Here is a 27,619-nt window from a genome sequence, read left to right as displayed (position 1 = left end):
CCAGCAGATGTCAAAGAAATAAGCAACTCTCTCACTTTTAGAAGACATCTGAAGGCGGCCCTGTTTGAAGTTTTATTCTGTTTTTAGTGTTCTGCTGGGAGCTGCCCAGAGTGGCAGGGGTATAAATAATAAAATTATTATTACTATTACTATTCCTGCTGGGAGAGTTCATCACAGCTGGGATAACCGCAGGGGTAGGACAAAGGCTACCTGAACTGTGCTCATACCACAGCCTCAGCGTCATGAACATGGTGTGCTCTACCAAGGCAACACACTCAGTGTTCTGGAGACATCTTAGATCTCATCTTAGATCTGGCACCAGCTGGACTGGATTGACACCAGCAATTGCACTGAACTGTGTTAATGCCACACGGAGCTACCACAGCACTGACTGCGACACGGTCACACCCTGAAGGCGGGCAAAGAGGACATCTAAGGTTCTGCGCTTTGGCAGGAAGAACCAGCTGCACCAATATAAGATGAGGGACGCTGGTTTGCTGGTAGGGAAAAGGATCTAGGGATCTTAGGGGACCACAAGCTTAACATGGTCAACCCGAGAGTGATGCGGCAGCAGCAAAAAATGCTAATGCTATTTCAGGCTGCAACAACAAAAGTGTCCAATGGAAGACAATAGGTAGAGGTAAAGGTAAAGGGACCCCTGACCATTAGGTCCAGTCATGACCGATTCTGGGCTTGCGGTGCTCATCTCGCTTTATTGGCCAAGGGAGCCGGCGTACAGCTTCCGGGTCATGTGGCCAGTATGACTAAGCCGCTTCTGGAGAACCAGAGCAGCACACGGAAACGCCGTTTACCTTCCCGCCAGAGCGCTACCTATTTATCTACTTGCACTTTGACGTGCTTTCAAACTGCTAGGTTGGCAGGAGCAGGGACCGATCTGATCGGCAAGCCCTAGGCTCTGTGGTTTAACCCACACCGCCACCAGCGTCCCGGAAGACAATAACACAATGAAATTCAAAACAGTAACAATTTATTGAGCATTTATTCAAAATCCATTAAAAAAAATATTTATTTTTATTCCATTCTTTTCCAGTTCTTTTTCTTCTTGACATGTGGAGTTACACAGGGAGTAGATCATATACCCTAAGGAACGGAAAAACCCAAGATTCCGTGAGATCTTTTGGGGCAAAATAATGTTAACAATTTTCAGATCTCTCTCTCTGTCCTCTCCCCTGCCTTGTCTTTTGCCAAAACGAAGGGGTCAGCCCTGTGCCCAGATCCGCCCCCCTCCCCTTTGCCTCCCTGATGTGGTCCAGAGGAAAGAAGAGCAAGGCATAAGGCACCAGCCTGGCTGCAGGAGTTGTCAGAAGGAGGCCTACAAAATGCCACCCAACCATCTTAGGGACTCCACTCTGCATCTGTGTAGGGTTTACTCTGGAGCTTTTTCTTCTCCCGAAGCCATCCCACGAGGCAGCAGAGGTTTAGAATCAGAGTTCTCCTCAATGGGCTCCCTTCCGGAGGGAAGAGCTCCATCGGCCCCTCACTTCCCTCTACAGCACGTGCACAAACAGCTTCCTCTGGATCTCGTCCGCTCCATCTGCCGGAGCCTGTCTTCTGACACAGGGGAAAGTCCCTCACTCACCAAGGGTTTGAGACACATTGGCTCCCCTCCCCTGGTTCCTCAGCCTCTTCTCCCTCTGACTGCTCCTCCTTGTCCCCCCTCCACTCCCTGGGCTCTGAGACGTCTTCCCTTCCTGGTTCCTGCTTCCTCCCACCATTCCTCTGTGCCCAACCAGTCCATGACATTGTTCCACCCTTGGCCTCTGTCCCCACACGGCAGCTTCCCCCTACCTGATCTGGTCCCACAGCCACGGCTGCCCTTCTGCCGCCATGAAAAGATGGAGAAGGAGGTCTTGCTGGCATCGTTCTGCCACCTGCAAGAGAAAAAAGGTAAGCAGGACGCCAGGAGTGCCTGCTTCTCTCATAGATGAAACAGGGCATCTCTAACTACAGGTGGGCTTTTGAGAAAGTCTTACCTGCTGAGTGCATTTGGATATTGGCCTCTCTCTGGCGTCCAGTGGAGCCCGAGGTCCGAACTACCTATAAATCCTCAATGATGATGTCATCTGGATGGAAGAGAATGAGAATGAGAAGAGAATGAAAATGAAAATGAGATTTCCCCACAGGCCTTTAGTCAAAGGTCACTGTCTCCAAGGTGTGTGGGGGCTTACCTTCTTTCGGGTTCAGGCGGAAGCAAGCCAGGTCCAGCCGAACTACTGTCATCTGCAGAGGAAAGAAAAACCGGGGTCAGATGGGAGCAAGAGAGCACAGAAGCAGTGCCAAGTCAGGAAGGATGGGTCTCCCTCTTTCTTGGGCTCAATTCCTTGTTCCGGAGGACCTCCCTGGGCCCTGTAGCCTCCTGGGCAGAGGTGGAAGGGCAGCAGCAGGAAAGGGGGCAGGAAAAGCCTCTGGCCTCATCCTGGCCCCCAGGGACACACCCCGCATCATCTGCGCTAAAGATCACTTGGGGATGTGATCTTGGGGGGATGGACGTAACCAAAGAAATGACTAGAAGAAGGCAAGGTACTTACTCTGAGGTTGGGGTATTTCCGGGTGTGGCGTTTGCCTCCTAGGATGGGTCAAGGAAAGGGTGAAAATGGGTGTGATGTGATTGGCCAGTGAGAATGCAAGGGGGGGGGTAAAAGATAGAGTGGGAGGTTTTGAAAGTCAGTTGAGGTTTGTCAGTTGGGAGTTGAGGCTTGGGTGTTGGAGAAGGAAGAGGGAGGTTTAGGTGTGGGTTGGTAGAGTTGTATTGTGAGAAAGTGAGAGGAATTGTTAGGTTGAGTTAGATAGACAGTGGGGAATAATTCAGTTGGGAGTTGCTAGGAACTAAGATTAGGAAACTGACAAGAGAAAAATAAACTGCAACCATACGCTTGCTCCTGCATTTAAAAATAAACTTGATTATTTGTTTATGTTAACAACTGTCTGGACTCCGTGTGTCCCCGTGAGAAGCGGGGTGGTAGCAGCGAAGAAAGCTATCGCAGTGAGACAGTTAAATCAGCCATGATAAAATGGGCTCAAGACATTGGGCACAACATTATGTCTGAAGACTGGGAAAGGTTATGGACCACCGGTTTAAAATTTACGGCATGTAATGCCTTAAAAGAAAACATTATGAAAATGACATATAGGTGGTACATGACCCCAGTCAAGCTTGCAAAGATATACCACTTGTCTGATAATAAATGTTGGAAATGTAAGGAGGCTGAAGGAACGTTCTTCCACCTCTGGTGGACATGCCCGAGGGTGAAGGCCTTCTGGGAAATGATTTATAATGAACTAGAAAAGGTATTTAAGTATACCTTTCACAAGAAACCAGAGGCCTTCCTCCTGGGCATGGTCGGCCAGAGAGTGATAAAGAAGGATAGAACCTTTTTCTTATATGCAACTACAGCAGCGAGAATTCTCATTGCCAAACACTGGAAATCACAGGAGCTACCCACGTTGGAAGAGTGGCAGACGCAACTGATGGACTATATGGAATTGGCTGAAATGACTGGCAGAATCCGAGATCTGGGTGAAGAAACAATAGAAGAGGACTGGAAAAAATTTAAGAACTATTTACAAAAACACTATAAGTTGTATGAATGTTGAGAATTTGCTAAGTTTTCGAAGAATTAGCTTTAGCAAATAAAATTTGAAAATGGAGGAAATTAAGTTATAATTATGAAAAGACTAAAGTTTAGAGTAAAACTTTTTTAGGATTGATGGAAAGATAAAAAGTAAATGTAACAATAACTATTCTAAACTTAAAATATAATTAATTGAAAGTATAAAAAATGCATGAAACAAGGGTATAATTTGCTGTTATTTTATTTGTAAAGAAAGCAGGGTGTGGAAGATGTGGGGAAGTCCAGTTGATGATGAAAAAATGTTTTGGAAAGATGATTTTTTTCTTTTTCTAACTTCTTTTTCTTTTTCTTTCTGTAAAAATGCTTTTGTTGTGCTATTGATGATGTTATATTTGAATTTGATACCTGGAAAAAAGCAAATTAAAAATATGATTAAAAAAAAAAGAAAGAAAGCTACCGCAGTGGTGGCACAGGGTCAATAGACCGTGAAACGTCCAGGGGCCCTGTGTGATCGCCACACCGGGCAACGGCCAGCAGCAAGGAAATGAGCCTTGAGCCTCCCCACTTCCCCCCAGAGCGTATCCTCGGAAGTCCTGCAGGAGGAAAGAGCGTCTCAGAGTCAGGGGCCAGTCTGGGCCAAAGCAGCCCCCACTGCCCCCACCACGAAGTCCCTGGCACTTCTGGACCATGAGGGTTTGCCAGCTTTGGTCTTGGACCAAATTGGGGGCCAAAGAGGCTCTGTGCCCCAGAAATGGGGCAATCCACTGGGTAAGGGATGGGGGGACGGGACAACCTTGAAACCTCCCCTGATGCCATCGGGACACTTACACTGAGAAGGTGGAGGAGGGTGCCAGGGTTGGGGGCTTCCATAAGGAGACTGCCCAGCAGGAGCCGGAAGTGCCTCTTCAGTTCCTGCGGGAAAAGAGAGAAGAGAGTTTGAATGCTGGGTTGGATTCTGCAAGTGCGTGATGAAAAAGAAGAGCCGTGAAGCGAAGTCAAAACCAAGGACATACTTCTTCTCTCTCCTCCTCATCGGCCCCTTTCAGCACGGCCTCCGACGTCCTGTGCAGGATGGCACTGATCATATCGCAGCTGAATTTGGGCCTCATCGTGCTGCAGAGATGAAAGGGAGAGGGTTAAAGAACCCCTTGCCCCCTTCTCCCTCCCGCCTGCTCTTTCCCCCTAGAGTTCTGCCCCCCACCCACAACCCCATCCACGCCAAAGACCCCACTCACCTGAGCTGGAGGAGGGCCTCCAAGGCAAGGGCCAGAGTCAGGGGGCGATCCCTGAAGTGCTCCAAGGGCCACAAGATGTCCTGGAAGAGAACAGAGGAGGAAAATCAGCTCCGACCCCAAACACCAGGCTTGGCTTTGCAGGGGAATGACAACCCCATGCCCTAAGCTGGCAGGGTCCTCCTCTCCGCAGATGCACAGCCCCTTCCCCCCACACCCCCATCACTCACCAAAATGGCTTGGGCCGTCTCCTGCTTGGAGGACTTCAGGGATCGAAGCCCCCTGAGCTCAGCTGCCTGGCAGCTCTGGATGACCCCCAGGAGGTAGAGCTGTTCATCCTCCAGCAGCTGAAATGCAAAAGTCAGGCTGTCAGTTCCTCGTGAGGGGAGGGTTTCTCCGCATCTGAGAGTGCAGGGTGGGGGGCAGAGAGCCCGGGCAGTGGGAGGCAGGTCTGAGGGATCCAGTCCCTGCTCTTGCTTTCTCCAATACTCACCCCTGGGGCTGGGATGCGGAACCGCAGCAGAACTGCAAACAGAAGGACATGGGAAGAGGTGAGTCCTCTTTCGCATCCTTGGACTAGTTGCCCCCATGCCCATTCCTGCCCTCCTCTGTCCAAAAAAGAAGGGCCACTGGCTCACCTGGCGCCATGGGCTGGTCTGGGTCTTGCTGGGGGGCCACCCTGTGGCAGCGCCTGAACAGGCACCTTAAGCACCTGATCCTAGAAGAGATGAGCAGAGAGACTCAGATGCCGGCAGCCCCAATTCTTGAGGGGTGTTTGGGTGTGAGGAGGGGCGTCTGGAGAAAACAGTGAACCACTGCCAAATTGGCAGAACAGAAATACATATGTGGAGCCTAATCGATCCTTGCCGGCCCATCATGACCAATTCCTTCCATCTCTCTGTAGTTCAGTGACCTGAAGGGGCATCATCAGAGCCTGAAAGAGGCAGCCCAGAGCATGAAGGGCTGGCAGGGAGAGAAAGGAGGTCCCAAGTGCTCTGGGTTCAAGAGCTACGGCCATGTCAGGACCCAGAGAGCCTGGTCCCCTCATTCATGCAGTCAAGCAGTGTATAAATTTCATGAAGCAAATGAAATGAATAGGGAGAGGGGAGAGCTTTGGGTCATTCTTAACATGGTTACCGGATTTTTTTGGAAAGGGTGGCGGGGGTTTCCCCCTCCAGCAGGCACCATACCCCCCTCCAACTGTACCCCAAATCAACACCTTCACTTCTGCAAATTTCCCCACAAAACACATCCTGACACAATCCTTTCCTTTTTCTATCCCAAAGGCTCCCATAAATAAGGGTAGAACATTTGCCCTAATGAAGACTGAGCCTTTCGCTCGCAAGGTGCTCAACCAAGAGTAACCAGTGAGCACTACGAAACAGCACCCTCTAGAACAAAGCACTGAAGGCACAAGGAGAAGGGGATGACAGAGGACGAGGTGGTTGGGCAGTGTTCTCGATGCTACCAACATGAGTTGGACCAAACTGCAGGAGGCAGTGGAAGACAGGAGGGCCTGGCGTGCTCTGGTCCATGGGGTCACGAAGAGTCGGACACGACTAAACGACTAAACAACACAGGGGCACGGACTTATAAAAAATATTGGGGGGGGGGGCCCGGGAAAGCTCATGAATAATAAATAAGCTCATGAATATGCAGATAAAGTGGCGCCGCCGCCTCGTGAGCGAATAGGGGAGAGCGTGCTGCGCCTATTAATCAGCTCCGGAGCGGAAATTGGGTGGAGCTTTTGCTCGGGAGGGAGGGCAGGAGGCATGCAGCCCGACCCTGTGCATTTTGGGCTGGGGGAGGGGCGGCGGTGGCGCTCTGCTGGAGGGGCGGCGGTGGCGCTCTGCTGGAGGGGCGCCCGAGATTATTGGGGGGGCAGAGCACCCCCAAACGAATTTTTGAGGGGGCTCGGGCCCCCTCAGGCCCCATGGAGTCGGCGCCTATGAAACAACAACAACAACAGAACAAAGCACACAGGCACTGCAGCTGCCGACCAGCCATGGCCTCTGCTCTACAAGTAGGAATTCCCACTGGGAAAAGGGGAAAGTCAGAACCCGCCATGAAAACCATTCTTGGTCCATTGAAACTAGTCTTTTAAGTTTCAATCTAGGCTCTTGCACTATCAACCCAGCTGTACACTTGTGAAACATGGACCCCTTATAAATGCCATCTCCAACTCCTTGAAAGATTCCATCAATGGTGTCTCTGAAAAATTTTTACACATCACTTAGGAAGACAGGCAAACTAATGCCAGTGTGCTGGAAGAAGCAAAGATCACCAGTGAGGAAGCAATGATTCTTCAACACCAACTTCGTTGGACTGGTCATGTCCAATGGCTGGGAAACACTGGCCTGCGAGGGCTCCAATAGAAGAACAGCCTTTACCAAAGGTGTCATGGGCTTTGAAGACACTTGAACTCAGGACGCAAGGAAGAAACAAGCTAAGAAGAAGGCACTCTTGGCAAACCCTCACTGTGATCAACTCCTGCCCAGAAAACTATGTCCGCACTGTGGAAGGACGTGTGGATCCAGAATTGGCCTCCACAATCACTTATGGACTCACGATTAAAACTCACTGTTCATGGAAGTCAATCTTACTCGGCAATGAGTGATAGAAGAAGAAGAAGAAGGAGGAGGAGGAGGAGGAGGAGGAGGAGGAGGAGGAGGAGAAGGAGGAGGAGGAGATATCTGGTCATAGCACTCACCTACTCTTGCAGCGGAAAAACCTTCAAATATTCATATAAAAGCAATCCAACATCGGATTGACACCGTTCCAATGCTGTTCTGCTCAGAAGGAAGATGGCTACTAGAGGAGGCACTTGGGACATGGCTAGGGGCATCCATCATCCCTGAAGCATGAGACCACGTACACAGCAACCCTTCTGCTTGGGTGATAATCACTGCCCTCCTGGTCTCTGAGTGCCAGACATGTAGCCATCTCAAGGACAAGAGTGGATCCAACCTACATGGATTGGGGACTTGGCCAGGACAACTTGGCTGGGAAACAGACTCACCCCACCCCCCGGAAATGAAGAGAAAGCGATGCTACTTACAGCCTGCCCATGTCGTCCATGGAAGATCCCACCCTCCTATCTAAGCTAACTAACTATCTGAAATGCCCACCAAAGCTTAAATCTGACCCCAACCCCTGCCCTAAGTCTATACCTAACCCCCACCCTAACCCTACACTTAACCCTAACTACTCCTCTATGTAAAAAATAAAAATATACAGAATATATACAGAATATATACAGAATGTGCACACATGTGCACAAAAAACAAAAATATTAAAACAAAGAACAAAGGATAAAATAAATAAAAGTGTTAAAAGAAAAGAATAAAGGAAAATAAAAAGAAATCAAATCAAATAAATCAAATAAAAGTAATAAATGAAATAAAAATAAGAACACGAAAAAAGAACAATTCAAAAATCCTCCGCCTACTCTCCACCAACTGCCACCACCTCCTCTCTCCTCTGACCTCTCCTCACTAACCCACAATGGCCGCCTGCAAGTCAGCGGCTTTTAAAGGAGAAGCAAGAGATGTCACAAAGGAGGGCGGGTCCTTGTTGTGGGATGTGAAACACAAGAGCAGTCAAGTACAACATTCCTAGAGTGAACATGTTTACACATGGGGAGGAATGTTTGTCCAGCCATCAGGTAAACTTCCTGTTTCCTTCTGGGCTGGGACAGACTTCCTCTGCATGTGACTAGAGGTGGGCGTGGCCTCACCTGTGCAGGTAACGACAAAAGCACAGGGCAGGGCAGCCATCTCTCTCTCTTTGACTACATGCATCGAAGAAGCAACATCTGCTTAGCCAAAGATGCCCTCTTGGCTCTAGCCAAGAGAGGACAAAGGGACTGCCTTCTTATGGAATAGTTTCCAAGTGTATGTTACTTTTCTAAGCTAAGTCTGCCTTCTGGGATCCGATTGTGAACAGAATGATATATGAATAAACCTTTTTATACTTTTGTAGAAGACTGTGCCGTGTCTTATATTTTATGAGGGAATAGCGGGGAAATACCAGAACAGTTATTTTAGAGGTTTTAGCGAGCCTGAGCAAACGCATCCGCTGTAGGTTTAAAAGGGGGGGATGTTACTCTGCTAAAATTGTAAACTTGTTAACACAAGTTGGGAAGGGTATTATCAGACAATATATCCTCTCCTGCATCCCTGAACATTCCCACACTTGTCACCGTGGCAAACCCCCCCCCCAAGGACCTGGCCACTCCTGAGTGGTGATGCTCCTCTGTCAGAACTCGGAGGCACCTGCTGTTCTGGCTTCAGCTGGGCTGCATCTTCACTTCACATCCCTCTTCCTGCAGCCCCATTCCCAAAGGGAGACCAGCCCCACACCATTCCAGGCAGGCTAGGCATCTCCATAGCGCAGGATTGGACCATCTGCTTGGCATACAGGTCTTCCGTCCTGGGCGGCATCTCGGGGGGGGGTGAGATTGGGAATGTCCCCCCCCCGAAACCCTGGAGAGCTGCTGCTGCTCAGTGCAGGTGAGTTGAAGAAAGATATTGAGCAGCTGGAAAGTGAGCAGAGGAGGATGACGAGGATGCTGAAAGGTCTGGAAATCAAGCCTTATGAGGAACGGTTGAGGCAGTTAGAAACCAAGGCTGGTCAATATTATAGAAATGGAAGATAACATTAAACAGAACTGTGCGTGTAAAAAAAAAAATGGAAAGGGGAGGGAAACACTATTTTGCAAAAGGTTTACGATGGAGACTTAGAGCTGACTCTTCCCCATCCTTTATTATTTATGGAGTGAATATTGCAGTTGTTATATAAGGGATTGGTTTTTTGACTGGAATGTAATTGAAATTCGTAAGATTTTGGAACGCAGAAATAAAATAACCAGCCATCAATTCTAGCACATGGGAGGCCACCTAAATTATATAATTTTGTATTTGAACAATAGATGTTAGTAATTGTATTACAGTTTGTTATCATTATAATGAGGCTATTATTGGATTGAAATCGAAAATTAATAAAAATATTATCGAATATGTTAGTCCCTTTTGGGGTGGCCCAATGCAAAAAGCATGAGGATCCATAAGAGCCAGTGTGGTGCAGTGGTTAAGAGCTGTAGTCTCGTAATCTGGTGAACCGGGTTCGCGTCTCCGCTCCTCCACATGCAGCTGCTGGGTGACCTTGGGCCAGTCACACTTCTCTGAAGTCTCTCAGCCCCACTCACCTCAAAGAGTGTTTGAAGTAGTGATAAAGTGGGGTATCAAATCCAAACTCCTCCTCCTCCTCTTCTTCTTTGAAACCACGTTTTGGGGCCATGGAGTTGCCATGAAGCCGTGAATCTGAGTTTTTTGTGGTGCAGGCTGTGCCCCTGGCTATGATGTGGGTTTGGGGTGGCCCAATGCATAAAGCGTGAGGATCCATGCTTCAAAACCATGTTTTGGGCCACGGTGTCGCCAGGAAGCTGTGTATCCGTGATTTCTGTGGTGCAGGCTGTGCCCATGGCCATGATATTTGATCTGATGCTGACTTTGGGCTGATCTAGTGCAAAAATCATGAGGATCCATGAGGATCTGTTTTTTTAACCATGTTTTTGTGCCATTGCAGTACCATGAAATGGTGGATGTGTGATTGTTTTGGTTCTGCCTACAGACAAATATGTAGTGTAGAGTATCATGGTGTTTTTATTTTGTTTCAATATAAAATTCATATGAATTCATGAGGATCCATGTTTTTGTGGTGCTGCAGCGTGGCTCAGTGTTGGAGCCACGTTTTTTATAGTCCAGTCTGTATGTGTGCCTTCTAGATGTGATTTGACACTGGATTTGCTGGAGTTATTTTTTAAAAAGTGGAGGATCCATGAGGATCCTTGTACATTATAATACAATTAACAATCCCAATCATTGAGATGCCAAATTATACAATTTAGTTGGCCTCTCGTGTGCTAGAATTGATGGTTTAACAATTTACTTTATTTCTGCGTTCCAAAAACTTATAAATTCCAATTTGTTGGTCTGATCTAGACCAAGTGCTTACATTCCTATTTGACTATTTTCTGGCCCATTAATTGTATTGGCAGGAGATAAGAATGCCAGAGTGTAGATATCTGTAAGAGGTATTGCAACCCTAAGCACGGATAAGTGTGATGCAAGTTGTGATAACGATGCAAGAAGGAATTGCATACTGAACATGCTCAAAGGCAGAGCATGTCATTACCAAGGAAGCAGATTTACTCACTGTTTGAGGACTATCCCTGCCTCCAGGTCTGGTCTTGACCGGATGGATACTGGAATCAGCAAGGGAGACCCACATGTCCTGAAGGAGCAGGGGTGTAATGCCAGGTCAATAATTAATAAGACCACTGCCATCCATGACTTGATTGTGGATTGAGGATTTGACCTGGCATGTGTAACAGAGACTTGGTTGGATGAAGCAGATGGGCCTGTCCTTGCTGCTGCTTGTCCACCAGGTTTCTCTTACACACAGCCACCCAGGTCATGTGGGCGGGGAGGGGTTGCAGTGATTTTTAGGACGTCATTAGTTTGCACCAGGCGTCCGATGGGGAAGACCCAGTTCTCTGAGTGCATGTTCTGGAAGTTGGGCAATAGGGGCAGTACAGGATTCCTTTTGGTGTACTCACCGCTGCACTAAGGATTCCCTGCCCGAGCTGCTTCAGGTCATGGCGGATGTACTCCTGGAGACACCTAGTTTGGTTGTCCTGGGGGATTTTAACATCCACACCAACATGACCTTACAAGGGGCCACTTGGGACTTCGTGGAAAGCATGGCCTCCACGGGGCTGTCCCTGAATAAGTTTGGCCCAACTCATAGTCGTCAACATGCCTTAGACCTAGTGTTCACCTCTATGGATGTGGTGATCTGACACTAAATAAAAGTGAAACAAAGAAGTGCCAGGGTCTGATCACTTATTGGTGCAACTGGACTTCTCCGCTGGAAACCAACTGGAAATCTTTCATTTACACAGACCTGTTCCTCTTTTTCCTTTTGCCACCCAAGCCACTGAGAAGCCTTTTATTTCAATCAATCAATCAATCAATCAATCAAAGAAGTTTCATTAAATCAACAAAGAAGACACATAGGCAAAAGCCCTTTGATTAATCACACCCCAGGCCTCTCCTCCTCTGTTTGGGATTTTCAACTTTTTCAGCAGGATATGCGGAATTCATCATGCGAAAGGCTGGGCTGGATGAATCCCAAGCCGGAATTAAGATTGCCGGAAGAAATATCAACAACCTCAGATATGCAGATGACACAACATTGATGGCAGAAAGTGAGGAGGAATTAAAGAACCTTTTAATGAGGGTGAAAGAGGAGAGCGCAAAATATGGTTTGAAGCTCAACATCAAAAAAATGAAGATCATGGCCACTGGTCCAATCACCTCCTGGCAAATAGAAGGGGAAGAAATGGAGGCAGTGAGAGGTTTTACTTTCTTGGGCTCCATGATCACTGCAGATAGTGACAGCGGCCATGAAATTAAAAGATGCCTGCTTCTTGGGAGAAAAGCAATGACAAACCTAGACAGCATCTTAAAAAGCAGAGACATCACCTTGCCAACAAAGCCATGGTTTTCCCAGTAGTGATGTATGGAAGTGAGAGCTGGACCATAAAGAAGGCTGATCGCCGAAGAATGGATGCTTTTGAATTCTGGTGCTGGAGGAGACTCTTGAGAGTCCCATGGACTGCAAGAAGATCAAACCTATCCATTCTGAAGGAAATCAGCCCTGAGTGCTCACTGGAAGGACCCATCGTGAAGCTGAGGCTCCAATACTTTGGCCACCTTATGAGAAGAGAAGACTCCCTGTAAAAGACCCTGATGTTGGGAAAGATTGGGGGCACAAGGAGAAGGAGACGACAGAGGATGAGATGGTTGGGCAGTGTTCTCGAAGCTACCAGCATGAGTTTGTCCAAACTGCGGGAGGCAGTGGAAAACAGGAGTGCCTGGCGTGCTCTGGTCCATGGGGTCACAAAGAGTCGGACACGACTAAACAACTAAACAACAACAACAGTTCCAGAAAAGCTTTTGCCCCCCCCCTTAATTTTTAGAAATTGAGCTTTGCGCATACTTCCTCTCTCATGGAAGACACCATCCTTTCTCCCCTGCACCCCAGTCAAATTAGGACATGGGATCACCGCCCTGTTCTGGGAACTTGCAGTTTGATTGCTTCATTAAACTGTACCGGTAAACGGTGGATATAGACTGCTGAGGTGGCTTGGGATGTGGGTGGCTGAGTGGGAAAGAGGCGGGGGGGGGGGAATTAGGCAAGCACACTGGTACAAGAAGTTGCAGGGCCAAGCTGTGCTGCAAACACATGTACCCCTGGAAAACATAAGGAGAGATTGCTGGATCAGGCCAATGGTCATCTAATCCAGCATTCCTAGTGTCACAGTGGTTACTCAGATCATGGAATCAAAGAGTTGAAAGGGACCCCCAACTGTCATCTAGTCTAACCCCCTGCAATGCAGGAATCCTGCTCACAGCCATCCCTAAAGGTAAAGGTAAAGGGACCCCTGACAGTTAAGTCCAGTCATGAATGACTCTGGGGTTGCGGCGCTCATCTCGCTTTACAGGCTGAGGGAGCAGGCGTTTGTCCACTTCTGCAGACAGTTTTTCCGGGTCATGTGGCCAGCATGACTAAGCCGCTTCTGGTGAACCAGAGCAGCACACGGAAACGCCGTTTACCTTCCCGCCAGAGTGGTACCTATTTATCTACTTGCACTTTGACGTGCTTTCGAACTGCTAGGTTGGCAGGAGCAGGGACCGAGCAACGGGAGCTCACCCCGTCGCGGGGATTTGAACCGCCGACCTTCTGATTGGCAAGCCCAAGGCTCAGTGGTTTAGACCACAGCGCTACCCGCTCAAACAAGCTCAACCGTCTGGTTAACAGCTACATGCACTGAGCCACCGTAATGACACTGAGAAGCACTCAGCCAGGATGCACGCACAAGGGCAATCTCCCCACTTGCAGTTTCCAGCAACTAGGATTCAGAAACATTTCTGCCTCCAGCCATGAAGGTGGTTCCACCTACACTAGGGAATGGGATGGGGAGCTTGTGACCTTTCCAGATGTTGTTAGGCTCTGGTGATGGGAGTTGGCTTCCTGCAACATCTAGAGAACTTCCACCCTTTCCAAACCAGGTATTTTCCGTTCTCCTGCAAGAGTCTACAGATATATTCTCCACAGATGAAGGTCCATGACTCAGAGAGTGTTTGCAGCGCAGGGGAGCTTCACAGCTCTTTCTCCCCTGCTGTCCACATCAGCATGGTTTTTTTGGTGTCAGATTCGTCTCTATATGTGAGGGCTCTCTTGGGGTTAATAATAATAATAAATAATAATAATATTTTTTTATTTATATCCCGCCCCCCCCAGCCAAGGCCAGGCTCAGGGCGGCTAACAACAATAAAATAATACAACATTCTAAAATCATTTCATTAAAAAATTACTTCAAATCAAATTGATGGCAACCATTGGGCTAGAGTTCTGTGAAGATTGCCAAAGGAGGGAGTCAGGCTGTGCCCTGGCCAAAGGCCTGGCGGAACAGCTCTGACTTGCAGGCCCTGCGGAAAGATGTCAAGTCCCGCAGGGCCCTAGTCTCTTGTGGCAGAGCGTTCCACCAGGTCGGAGCCACAGCCAAAAAAGCCCTGGCTCTGGTTGAGGCCAGCCTAACCTCCCTCTGTGGCCTGGGACCTCCAAGATGTTTTTGTTTGAAGATCGTAAGTTCCTCTGTGGGACATACCAGGAGAGGCGGTCCCTGAGCAGTGGTGCACCCAGAGAGCTTCAAGGCTGAGGGGAATTCAAACCCAAGCCCTACTCCAGCCCTCTAAGCACTATCCACACTTTCCTCAGACAACGTCGCCTTTCCCCCTCTCTTGTTCTGATCCGGTAGGACTCATGTTTTTCAACTCTAGAGGGCTGCTGCCAGTGAGTGTAGACAATGGCCAGTGGCCTCACTTGGTATCAGACACGTTCCAATAATTCTTTCTCCACACAATTTATGAAAGATATATATATGCATATTATTTGTACACCACCCTACGTCCATAGATCTGAGGAAGGTGTGTAACATAAAATACCATAATGGTTTCTGCAGCAGCACCGAGTCCTCTTCTTCCTGAACGCCATTCTCTCTTGCTTCCAGTGAGTTTTGCTGGTTGACGTGGCACTTAAGAGATGTGAGGGAGGGAGCGACCTTGTGATTTACAGTGGTGCCTCGCAAGACGAAAAGAATCCGTTCTGTGATTCTCTTCGTCTAGCGGTTTTTTCATCTTGCAAAGCAAGCCCATTGACGGATTAGCGGATTAGCGCTATTAGCTGCTTTTAGCGGCTTATCGGATCAGCTGATAAGCGGCTTAGAAGCAAGCCCATAGGAGATTCGTTTTGCTAAGCACCTCCAAAATGGAAAACTCTTTCGTCTAGCGAGTTTTCCGTCTTGCGAGGCATTCGTCTTGCGGGGCACCACTGTATAGTCAAGCTTTAGGCTTAACACGTTTGATTGCTTCATTAAGCTGTACCTGTAAATGCTGGCTCTGCAGTCTGCAAAAAGGTCTCACCTTTTCTTCCCAAACACATGAGGAAATCGTCACCCCTTGCAAATATCATTTCCCTTTTGCTTACTCTGGCATCCTGTGTCATTCCTACTTCACAGGATAGTTGTGAAGATATAATGGAAGTATGGTGCAGGAGGCAACCATGCGCATTGATTTGATCTTTCGTTTCACAACACGGAAAGCAGAGGACAGACCGAGAAAAAGAATGCAAGGATCAATTTCATCCAATAGTTTGTTGGAGGGCCCAGGATTTAGTCTGGCATTCTGCAACAATACAGTGGTACCTCAGGTTAAGTACTTAATTTGTTCCGGAGGTCTGTACTTAACCTGAAACTGTTCTTAACCTGAAGCACCACTGAAATATACTCAGAGTCGCAAAGTGATTTCATGCTCTTTATTCAGCTCATAGTGGTGAGGAGGAATGAATGAAAGTCCCCTCAAAGTATCTGCTTTATATACATTATTTACACAATGGGCTGCACATGATTGGCTAATTCTGGAATTCTACTGTAAGCCAATCAGGTTGTGGATTCACTTATATCTGGAGCATGATTGGGTGGTTCCTGCCAACCAATCATACTGCTGCATTGTTCTAGGACCAATCAGACTGCTGCATTCTGAATCCTTTTGTTCTTGGACCAATCAGACTGCTGCAGTTTGGATCCTATTGTTCTAGGACCAATCAGACTGCTGCAGTTTGGATCCTATTCAACTCAGTACATAACAACCACTTTAGCTAATGGGGCCTTCGCCGCCGCTGCACGATTTCTGTTCTCATCCTGAAGCAAAGTTCTCAACCTGAAGCACGATTTCTGGGTTAGTGGAGTCTGTAACCTGAAGCGTATGTAACCTGAAGCTTATGTAACCTGAGGTACTACTGTAGTTCTCAAAATAGGCTACTTCAAGGGACTCAAATATAGGACTCAAAATAGGTTACTGCACACCTTGGGGTTACCCTGAGTGGTAGTGCAGTTCTGCCATTTTAGATTCTGGACATAAGGTTCTCAAAAGGAAAGAAACCCTCTTTAGAAAACTACTTTAAAACATGAATTCTGCTCCTTCAACTGAGTGGTGCCCTGGAGGAAGAAGACTGCATAAGCAAATCCAATTTAATAAAGGTCTAATAGACCTACACTTCTTCAACATCTCTATTCCTCTTTATTAAAACGCCACCTAAGCTTCCCTTTAATACTTCCTTCAGTCGGATTGTGTCATGCCTGCTTTCTCCCCTGCCCCTCCACTTATATCAAAAACCAACATGATTAAGGCTGTAATCCTATATACAAATTTACAGGGGAATAACTCCAACTAAACTTACTGGTGCTTACTTCTGATATAGAATCATGGCATCATAGAATTGTAGAGTTGGAAGAGATCCCGAGGGTTATTTAGTCTAACCCTCTGCAATGAAGGAATCTCAACTACAGCATGCATACGTGGCAGAAATGCCATCCCATCCTCCAAGGAAGGAGAGTCCATCACCTCTTGTGGAAGTCTGTTCCTCTCTCAAAAAACTCTTACTGTCAGAAAGTTGTTCCTGATGTTTAGTCAGAATCTCCTTTCTTGTAACTTGAATCCATTGGTTCGAGTCCTACTCTCTGGAGCAGGAGAATACAAGCTTGCTCCGTCCTCCATGGGACAGCCTTTTAGATATTTGAAGATGGCTATCATACTAAAAAGCAGAGACATCACCTTGCCAACAAAGGTCCGTATAGTTAAAGCTATGGTTTCCCCAGTAGTGATGTATGGAAGTGAGAGCTGGACCATAAAGAAGGCTGATCACCGAAGAATGGGTGCTTTTGGATTATGGTGTTGGAGGAGACTCTTGAGAGTCCCATGGACTGCAAGAAGATCAAACCTATCCATTCTTAAGGAAATCAGCCCTGAGTGCTCACTGGAAGGACAGATCCTGAAGCTGAGGCTCCAGTACTTTGGCCACCTTATGAGAAGAGAAGACTCCCTGTAAAAGACCCTGATGTTGGGAAAGATTGGGGGCACAAGGAGAAGGAGACGACAGAGGATGAGATGGTTGGGCAGTGTTCTCGAAGCTACCAGCATGAGTTTGTCCAAACTGCGGGAGGCAGTGGAAAACAGGAGTGCCTGGCGTGCTCTGGTCCATGGGGTCACAAAGAGTCGGACACGACTAAACAACTAAACAACAACAACAGTTCCAGAAAAGCTTTTGCCCCCCCCCTTAATTTTTAGAAATTGAGCTTTGCGCATACTTCCTCTCTCATGGAAGACACCATCCTTTCTCCCCTGCACCCCAGTCAAATTAGGACATGGGATCACCGCCCTGTTCTGGGAACTTGCAGTTTGATTGCTTCATTAAACTGTACCGGTAAACGGTGGATATAGACTGCTGAGGTGGCTTGGGATGTGGGTGGCTGAGTGGGAAAGAGGCGGGGGGGGGGAATTAGGCAAGCACACTGGTACAAGAAGTTGCAGGGCCAAGCTGTGCTGCAAACACATGTACCCCTGGAAAACATAAGGAGAGATTGCTGGATCAGGCCAATGGTCATCTAATCCAGCATTCCTAGTGTCACAGTGGTTACTCAGATCATGGAATCAAAGAGTTGAAAGGGACCCCCAACTGTCATCTAGTCTAACCCCCTGCAATGCAGGAATCCTGCTCACAGCCATCCCTAAAGGTAAAGGTAAAGGGACCCCTGACAGTTAAGTCCAGTCATGAATGACTCTGGGGTTGCGGCGCTCATCTCGCTTTACAGGCTGAGGGAGCAGGCGTTTGTCCACTTCTGCAGACAGTTTTTCCGGGTCATGTGGCCAGCATGACTAAGCCGCTTCTGGTGAACCAGAGCAGCACACGGAAACGCCGTTTACCTTCCCGCCAGAGTGGTACCTATTTATCTACTTGCACTTTGACGTGCTTTCGAACTGCTAGGTTGGCAGGAGCAGGGACCGAGCAACGGGAGCTCACCCCGTCGCGGGGATTTGAACCGCCGACCTTCTGATTGGCAAGCCCAAGGCTCAGTGGTTTAGACCACAGCGCTACCCGCTCAAACAAGCTCAACCGTCTGGTTAACAGCTACATGCACTGAGCCACCGTAATGACACTGAGAAGCACTCAGCCAGGATGCACGCACAAGGGCAATCTCCCCACTTGCAGTTTCCAGCAACTAGGATTCAGAAACATTTCTGCCTCCAGCCATGAAGGTGGTTCCACCTACACTAGGGAATGGGATGGGGAGCTTGTGACCTTTCCAGATGTTGTTAGGCTCTGGTGATGGGAGTTGGCTTCCTGCAACATCTAGAGAACTTCCACCCTTTCCAAACCAGGTATTTTCCGTTCTCCTGCAAGAGTCTACAGATATATTCTCCACAGATGAAGGTCCATGACTCAGAGAGTGTTTGCAGCGCAGGGGAGCTTCACAGCTCTTTCTCCCCTGCTGTCCACATCAGCATGGTTTTTTTGGTGTCAGATTCGTCTCTATATGTGAGGGCTCTCTTGGGGTTAATAATAATAATAAATAATAATAATATTTTTTTATTTATATCCCGCCCCCCCCAGCCAAGGCCAGGCTCAGGGCGGCTAACAACAATAAAATAATACAACATTCTAAAATCATTTCATTAAAAAATTACTTCAAATCAAATTGATGGCAACCATTGGGCTAGAGTTCTGTGAAGATTGCCAAAGGAGGGAGTCAGGCTGTGCCCTGGCCAAAGGCCTGGCGGAACAGCTCTGACTTGCAGGCCCTGCGGAAAGATGTCAAGTCCCGCAGGGCCCTAGTCTCTTGTGGCAGAGCGTTCCACCAGGTCGGAGCCACAGCCAAAAAAGCCCTGGCTCTGGTTGAGGCCAGCCTAACCTCCCTCTGTGGCCTGGGACCTCCAAGATGTTTTTGTTTGAAGATCGTAAGTTCCTCTGTGGGACATACCAGGAGAGGCGGTCCCTGAGCAGTGGTGCACCCAGAGAGCTTCAAGGCTGAGGGGAATTCAAACCCAAGCCCTACTCCAGCCCTCTAAGCACTATCCACACTTTCCTCAGACAACGTCGCCTTTCCCCCTCTCTTGTTCTGATCCGGTAGGACTCATGTTTTTCAACTCTAGAGGGCTGCTGCCAGTGAGTGTAGACAATGGCCAGTGGCCTCACTTGGTATCAGACACGTTCCAATAATTCTTTCTCCACACAATTTATGAAAGATATATATATGCATATTATTTGTACACCACCCTACGTCCATAGATCTGAGGAAGGTGTGTAACATAAAATACCATAATGGTTTCTGCAGCAGCACCGAGTCCTCTTCTTCCTGAACGCCATTCTCTCTTGCTTCCAGTGAGTTTTGCTGGTTGACGTGGCACTTAAGAGATGTGAGGGAGGGAGCGACCTTGTGATTTACAGTGGTGCCTCGCAAGACGAAAAGAATCCGTTCTGTGATTCTCTTCGTCTAGCGGTTTTTTCATCTTGCAAAGCAAGCCCATTGACGGATTAGCGGATTAGCGCTATTAGCTGCTTTTAGCGGCTTATCGGATCAGCTGATAAGCGGCTTAGAAGCAAGCCCATAGGAGATTCGTTTTGCTAAGCACCTCCAAAATGGAAAACTCTTTCGTCTAGCGAGTTTTCCGTCTTGCGAGGCATTCGTCTTGCGGGGCACCACTGTATAGTCAAGCTTTAGGCTTAACACGTTTGATTGCTTCATTAAGCTGTACCTGTAAATGCTGGCTCTGCAGTCTGCAAAAAGGTCTCACCTTTTCTTCCCAAACACATGAGGAAATCGTCACCCCTTGCAAATATCATTTCCCTTTTGCTTACTCTGGCATCCTGTGTCATTCCTACTTCACAGGATAGTTGTGAAGATATAATGGAAGTATGGTGCAGGAGGCAACCATGCGCATTGATTTGATCTTTCGTTTCACAACACGGAAAGCAGAGGACAGACCGAGAAAAAGAATGCAAGGATCAATTTCATCCAATAGTTTGTTGGAGGGCCCAGGATTTAGTCTGGCATTCTGCAACAATACAGTGGTACCTCAGGTTAAGTACTTAATTTGTTCCGGAGGTCTGTACTTAACCTGAAACTGTTCTTAACCTGAAGCACCACTGAAATATACTCAGAGTCGCAAAGTGATTTCATGCTCTTTATTCAGCTCATAGTGGTGAGGAGGAATGAATGAAAGTCCCCTCAAAGTATCTGCTTTATATACATTATTTACACAATGGGCTGCACATGATTGGCTAATTCTGGAATTCTACTGTAAGCCAATCAGGTTGTGGATTCACTTATATCTGGAGCATGATTGGGTGGTTCCTGCCAACCAATCATACTGCTGCATTGTTCTAGGACCAATCAGACTGCTGCATTCTGAATCCTTTTGTTCTTGGACCAATCAGACTGCTGCAGTTTGGATCCTATTGTTCTAGGACCAATCAGACTGCTGCAGTTTGGATCCTATTCAACTCAGTACATAACAACCACTTTAGCTAATGGGGCCTTCGCCGCCGCTGCACGATTTCTGTTCTCATCCTGAAGCAAAGTTCTCAACCTGAAGCACGATTTCTGGGTTAGTGGAGTCTGTAACCTGAAGCGTATGTAACCTGAAGCTTATGTAACCTGAGGTACTACTGTAGTTCTCAAAATAGGCTACTTCAAGGGACTCAAATATAGGACTCAAAATAGGTTACTGCACACCTTGGGGTTACCCTGAGTGGTAGTGCAGTTCTGCCATTTTAGATTCTGGACATAAGGTTCTCAAAAGGAAAGAAACCCTCTTTAGAAAACTACTTTAAAACATGAATTCTGCTCCTTCAACTGAGTGGTGCCCTGGAGGAAGAAGACTGCATAAGCAAATCCAATTTAATAAAGGTCTAATAGACCTACACTTCTTCAACATCTCTATTCCTCTTTATTAAAACGCCACCTAAGCTTCCCTTTAATACTTCCTTCAGTCGGATTGTGTCATGCCTGCTTTCTCCCCTGCCCCTCCACTTATATCAAAAACCAACATGATTAAGGCTGTAATCCTATATACAAATTTACAGGGGAATAACTCCAACTAAACTTACTGGTGCTTACTTCTGATATAGAATCATGGCATCATAGAATTGTAGAGTTGGAAGAGATCCCGAGGGTTATTTAGTCTAACCCTCTGCAATGAAGGAATCTCAACTACAGCATGCATACGTGGCAGATATGCCATCCCATCCTCCAAGGAAGGAGAGTCCATCACCTCTTGTGGAAGTCTGTTCCTCTCTCAAAAAACTCTTACTGTCAGAAAGTTGTTCCTGATGTTTAGTCAGAATCTCCTTTCTTGTAACTTGAATCCATTGGTTCGAGTCCTACTCTCTGGAGCAGGAGAATACAAGCTTGCTCCGTCCTCCATGGGACAGCCTTTTAGATATTTGAAGATGGCTATCATACTAAAAAGCAGAGACATCACCTTGCCAACAAAGGTCCGTATAGTTAAAGCTATGGTTTCCCCAGTAGTGATGTATGGAAGTGAGAGCTGGACCATAAAGAAGGCTGATCACCGAAGAATGGGTGCTTTTGGATTATGGTGTTGGAGGAGACTCTTGAGAGTCCCATGGACTGCAAGAAGATCAAACCTATCCATTCTTAAGGAAATCAGCCCTGAGTGCTCACTGGAAGGACAGATCCTGAAGCTGAGGCTCCAGTACTTTGGCCACCTTATGAGAAGAGAAGACTCCCTGTAAAAGACCCTGATGTTGGGAAAGATTGGGGGCACAAGGAGAAGGAGACGACAGAGGATGAGATGGTTGGGCAGTGTTCTCGAAGCTACCAGCATGAGTTTGTCCAAACTGCGGGAGGCAGTGGAAAACAGGAGTGCCTGGCGTGCTCTGGTCCATGGGGTCACAAAGAGTCGGACACGACTAAACAACTAAACAACAACAACAGTTCCAGAAAAGCTTTTGCCCCCCCCCCTTAATTTTTAGAAATTGAGCTTTGCGCATACTTCCTCTCTCATGGAAGACACCATCCTTTCTCCCCTGCACCCCAGTCAAATTAGGACATGGGATCACCGCCCTGTTCTGGGAACTTGCAGTTTGATTGCTTCATTAAACTGTACCGGTAAACGGTGGATATAGACTGCTGAGGTGGCTTGGGATGTGGGTGGCTGAGTGGGAAAGAGGCGGGGGGGGGGGAATTAGGCAAGCACACTGGTACAAGAAGTTGCAGGGCCAAGCTGTGCTGCAAACACATGTACCCCTGGAAAACATAAGGAGAGATTGCTGGATCAGGCCAATGGTCATCTAATCCAGCATTCCTAGTGTCACAGTGGTTACTCAGATCATGGAATCAAAGAGTTGAAAGGGACCCCCAACTGTCATCTAGTCTAACCCCCTGCAATGCAGGAATCCTGCTCACAGCCATCCCTAAAGGTAAAGGTAAAGGGACCCCTGACAGTTAAGTCCAGTCATGAATGACTCTGGGGTTGCGGCGCTCATCTCGCTTTACAGGCTGAGGGAGCAGGCGTTTGTCCACTTCTGCAGACAGTTTTTCCGGGTCATGTGGCCAGCATGACTAAGCCGCTTCTGGTGAACCAGAGCAGCACACGGAAACGCCGTTTACCTTCCCGCCAGAGTGGTACCTATTTATCTACTTGCACTTTGACGTGCTTTCGAACTGCTAGGTTGGCAGGAGCAGGGACCGAGCAACGGGAGCTCACCCCGTCGCGGGGATTTGAACCGCCGACCTTCTGATTGGCAAGCCCAAGGCTCAGTGGTTTAGACCACAGCGCTACCCGCTCAAACAAGCTCAACCGTCTGGTTAACAGCTACATGCACTGAGCCACCGTAATGACACTGAGAAGCACTCAGCCAGGATGCACGCACAAGGGCAATCTCCCCACTTGCAGTTTCCAGCAACTAGGATTCAGAAACATTTCTGCCTCCAGCCATGAAGGTGGTTCCACCTACACTAGGGAATGGGATGGGGAGCTTGTGACCTTTCCAGATGTTGTTAGGCTCTGGTGATGGGAGTTGGCTTCCTGCAACATCTAGAGAACTTCCACCCTTTCCAAACCAGGTATTTTCCGTTCTCCTGCAAGAGTCTACAGATATATTCTCCACAGATGAAGGTCCATGACTCAGAGAGTGTTTGCAGCGCAGGGGAGCTTCACAGCTCTTTCTCCCCTGCTGTCCACATCAGCATGGTTTTTTTGGTGTCAGATTCGTCTCTATATGTGAGGGCTCTCTTGGGGTTAATAATAATAATAAATAATAATAATATTTTTTTATTTATATCCCGCCCCCCCCAGCCAAGGCCAGGCTCAGGGCGGCTAACAACAATAAAATAATACAACATTCTAAAATCATTTCATTAAAAAATTACTTCAAATCAAATTGATGGCAACCATTGGGCTAGAGTTCTGTGAAGATTGCCAAAGGAGGGAGTCAGGCTGTGCCCTGGCCAAAGGCCTGGCGGAACAGCTCTGACTTGCAGGCCCTGCGGAAAGATGTCAAGTCCCGCAGGGCCCTAGTCTCTTGTGGCAGAGCGTTCCACCAGGTCGGAGCCACAGCCAAAAAAGCCCTGGCTCTGGTTGAGGCCAGCCTAACCTCCCTCTGTGGCCTGGGACCTCCAAGATGTTTTTGTTTGAAGATCGTAAGTTCCTCTGTGGGACATACCAGGAGAGGCGGTCCCTGAGCAGTGGTGCACCCAGAGAGCTTCAAGGCTGAGGGGAATTCAAACCCAAGCCCTACTCCAGCCCTCTAAGCACTATCCACACTTTCCTCAGACAACGTCGCCTTTCCCCCTCTCTTGTTCTGATCCGGTAGGACTCATGTTTTTCAACTCTAGAGGGCTGCTGCCAGTGAGTGTAGACAATGGCCAGTGGCCTCACTTGGTATCAGACACGTTCCAATAATTCTTTCTCCACACAATTTATGAAAGATATATATATGCATATTATTTGTACACCACCCTACGTCCATAGATCTGAGGAAGGTGTGTAACATAAAATACCATAATGGTTTCTGCAGCAGCACCGAGTCCTCTTCTTCCTGAACGCCATTCTCTCTTGCTTCCAGTGAGTTTTGCTGGTTGACGTGGCACTTAAGAGATGTGAGGGAGGGAGCGACCTTGTGATTTACAGTGGTGCCTCGCAAGACGAAAAGAATCCGTTCTGTGATTCTCTTCGTCTAGCGGTTTTTTCATCTTGCAAAGCAAGCCCATTGACGGATTAGCGGATTAGCGCTATTAGCTGCTTTTAGCGGCTTATCGGATCAGCTGATAAGCGGCTTAGAAGCAAGCCCATAGGAGATTCGTTTTGCTAAGCACCTCCAAAATGGAAAACTCTTTCGTCTAGCGAGTTTTCCGTCTTGCGAGGCATTCGTCTTGCGGGGCACCACTGTATAGTCAAGCTTTAGGCTTAACACGTTTGATTGCTTCATTAAGCTGTACCTGTAAATGCTGGCTCTGCAGTCTGCAAAAAGGTCTCACCTTTTCTTCCCAAACACATGAGGAAATCGTCACCCCTTGCAAATATCATTTCCCTTTTGCTTACTCTGGCATCCTGTGTCATTCCTACTTCACAGGATAGTTGTGAAGATATAATGGAAGTATGGTGCAGGAGGCAACCATGCGCATTGATTTGATCTTTCGTTTCACAACACGGAAAGCAGAGGACAGACCGAGAAAAAGAATGCAAGGATCAATTTCATCCAATAGTTTGTTGGAGGGCCCAGGATTTAGTCTGGCATTCTGCAACAATACAGTGGTACCTCAGGTTAAGTACTTAATTTGTTCCGGAGGTCTGTACTTAACCTGAAACTGTTCTTAACCTGAAGCACCACTGAAATATACTCAGAGTCGCAAAGTGATTTCATGCTCTTTATTCAGCTCATAGTGGTGAGGAGGAATGAATGAAAGTCCCCTCAAAGTATCTGCTTTATATACATTATTTACACAATGGGCTGCACATGATTGGCTAATTCTGGAATTCTACTGTAAGCCAATCAGGTTGTGGATTCACTTATATCTGGAGCATGATTGGGTGGTTCCTGCCAACCAATCATACTGCTGCATTGTTCTAGGACCAATCAGACTGCTGCATTCTGAATCCTTTTGTTCTTGGACCAATCAGACTGCTGCAGTTTGGATCCTATTGTTCTAGGACCAATCAGACTGCTGCAGTTTGGATCCTATTCAACTCAGTACATAACAACCACTTTAGCTAATGGGGCCTTCGCCGCCGCTGCACGATTTCTGTTCTCATCCTGAAGCAAAGTTCTCAACCTGAAGCACGATTTCTGGGTTAGTGGAGTCTGTAACCTGAAGCGTATGTAACCTGAAGCTTATGTAACCTGAGGTACTACTGTAGTTCTCAAAATAGGCTACTTCAAGGGACTCAAATATAGGACTCAAAATAGGTTACTGCACACCTTGGGGTTACCCTGAGTGGTAGTGCAGTTCTGCCATTTTAGATTCTGGACATAAGGTTCTCAAAAGGAAAGAAACCCTCTTTAGAAAACTACTTTAAAACATGAATTCTGCTCCTTCAACTGAGTGGTGCCCTGGAGGAAGAAGACTGCATAAGCAAATCCAATTTAATAAAGGTCTAATAGACCTACACTTCTTCAACATCTCTATTCCTCTTTATTAAAACGCCACCTAAGCTTCCCTTTAATACTTCCTTCAGTCGGATTGTGTCATGCCTGCTTTCTCCCCTGCCCCTCCACTTATATCAAAAACCAACATGATTAAGGCTGTAATCCTATATACAAATTTACAGGGGAATAACTCCAACTAAACTTACTGGTGCTTACTTCTGATATAGAATCATGGCATCATAGAATTGTAGAGTTGGAAGAGATCCCGAGGGTTATTTAGTCTAATCCTCTGCAATGAAGGAATCTCAACTACAGCATGCATACGTGGCAGATATGCCATCCCATCCTCCAAGGAAGGAGAGTCCATCACCTCTTGTGGAAGTCTGTTCCTCTCTCAAAAAACTCTTACTGTCAGAAAGTTGTTCCTGATGTTTAGTCAGAATCTCCTTTCTTGTAACTTGAATCCATTGGTTCGAGTCCTACTCTCTGGAGCAGGAGAATACAAGCTTGCTCCGTCCTCCATGGGACAGCCTTTTAGATATTTGAAGATGGCTATCATACTAAAAAGCAGAGACATCACCTTGCCAACAAAGGTCCGTATAGTTAAAGCTATGGTTTCCCCAGTAGTGATGTATGGAAGTGAGAGCTGGACCATAAAGAAGGCTGATCACCGAAGAATGGGTGCTTTTGGATTATGGTGTTGGAGGAGACTCTTGAGAGTCCCATGGACTGCAAGAAGATCAAACCTATCCATTCTTAAGGAAATCAGCCCTGAGTGCTCACTGGAAGGACAGATCCTGAAGCTGAGGCTCCAGTACTTTGGCCACCTCATGAGAAGAGAAGACTCCCTGGGAAAGACCCTGATGTTGGGAAAGATGGAGGGCACAAGGAGAAGGGGACGACAGAGGACGAGATGGTTGGACAGTGTTCTCGAAGCCACCAGCATGAGTTTGACCAAACTACAGGAGGCAGTGGAAGACAGGAGTGCCTGGCATGGGGTCACGAAGAGTCGGACACGACTAAACGACTAAACAACAACATGGGGGACTTGATTTGGGGACTTAGCCCTGGGGCAAGGACAAAGGAGGAGCATGGTGCAACCATTTAAGAGTCTCCTATGCTCTTCAAAGGGACGCGGTTGGCGCTGTGGGTTAAACCACAGAGCCTAGGACTTGCCAATCAGAAGGTTGGCGGTTCGAATCCCCATGACGGGGTGAGCTCCCTTTGCTTGGTCCCTGCTCCTGCCAACCTAGCAGTTCGAAAGCACGTCAAAGTGCAAGTAGATAAATAGGTACCACTCTGGTGGGAAGGTAAATGGCGTTTCTGTGTGTTGCTCTGGTTTGCCAGAAGCGGCTTAGTCATGCTGGCCACATGACCTGGAACCTGTACGCCGGCTCCCTCGGCCAACAAAACGAGATGAGCGCCGCAACCCCAGAGTCGGCCACGACTGGACCTAATGGTCAGGGGTCCCTTTACCTTTATCCTCTTCAAAATGGCACCACACCATTACAAACATGCAAACATTAGTAGAGATCTTACATACCTGCTGCTGTTTTTAAACATGAGTGGCATTAACAGTTGCACAAAAACAACAGGATTCCCACTTCTTCCTCCAGCTTGCACACCCTATATTGTTCCCAGATCTGGTCCGGGGAGTTAGGAGTACCCCAAGAACAGATTTACGAAGCTGCGGGCAGCGGGAGGGGGGGGTAGAGAATA

The 27,619-nt window shown here is 47.5% G+C and overlaps 1 protein-coding gene across 4 annotated transcripts; it reads right to left on the bottom strand.

The window, feature by feature from the left end:
• Nucleotides 1–971: 971 nt before the first annotated feature.
• On the bottom strand, nucleotides 972–27,487 carry LOC309530574 (uncharacterized protein). Of its 4 annotated transcripts, XM_082219638.1 has the most exons (12): nucleotides 27,444–27,487; nucleotides 5,464–5,543; nucleotides 5,319–5,350; nucleotides 5,056–5,172; nucleotides 4,829–4,908; nucleotides 4,607–4,706; nucleotides 4,422–4,505; nucleotides 2,550–2,587; nucleotides 2,190–2,241; nucleotides 1,995–2,084; nucleotides 1,810–1,892; nucleotides 972–1,101 (listed from the first exon to the last, which is right to left on the bottom strand). In XM_082219638.1, exons 1-9 carry the CDS (start codon nucleotides 27,470–27,472, stop codon nucleotides 2,238–2,240), a joined length of 564 nt encoding a protein of 187 aa, XP_082075764.1. In that variant the 5' UTR covers nucleotides 27,473–27,487; the 3' UTR covers nucleotides 972–1,101; nucleotides 1,810–1,892; nucleotides 1,995–2,084; nucleotides 2,190–2,237. The 4 variants fall into 4 exon arrangements, with proteins under 4 accessions (XP_082075764.1, XP_082075761.1, XP_082075762.1 ...); XM_082219635.1 differs by lacking the exon at nucleotides 2,550–2,587; XM_082219636.1 differs by lacking the exons at nucleotides 972–1,101; nucleotides 2,550–2,587 and adding an exon at nucleotides 1,237–1,572.
• Nucleotides 27,488–27,619: the final 132 nt, after the last annotated feature.

This window comes from Podarcis vaucheri, assembly GCF_965113315.1.
Source record: "Podarcis vaucheri genome assembly, chromosome: 4".
NCBI lineage: Eukaryota > Metazoa > Chordata > Lepidosauria > Squamata > Lacertidae > Podarcis > Podarcis vaucheri.
This window is presented reverse-complemented; position numbering and strand designations above follow the sequence as displayed.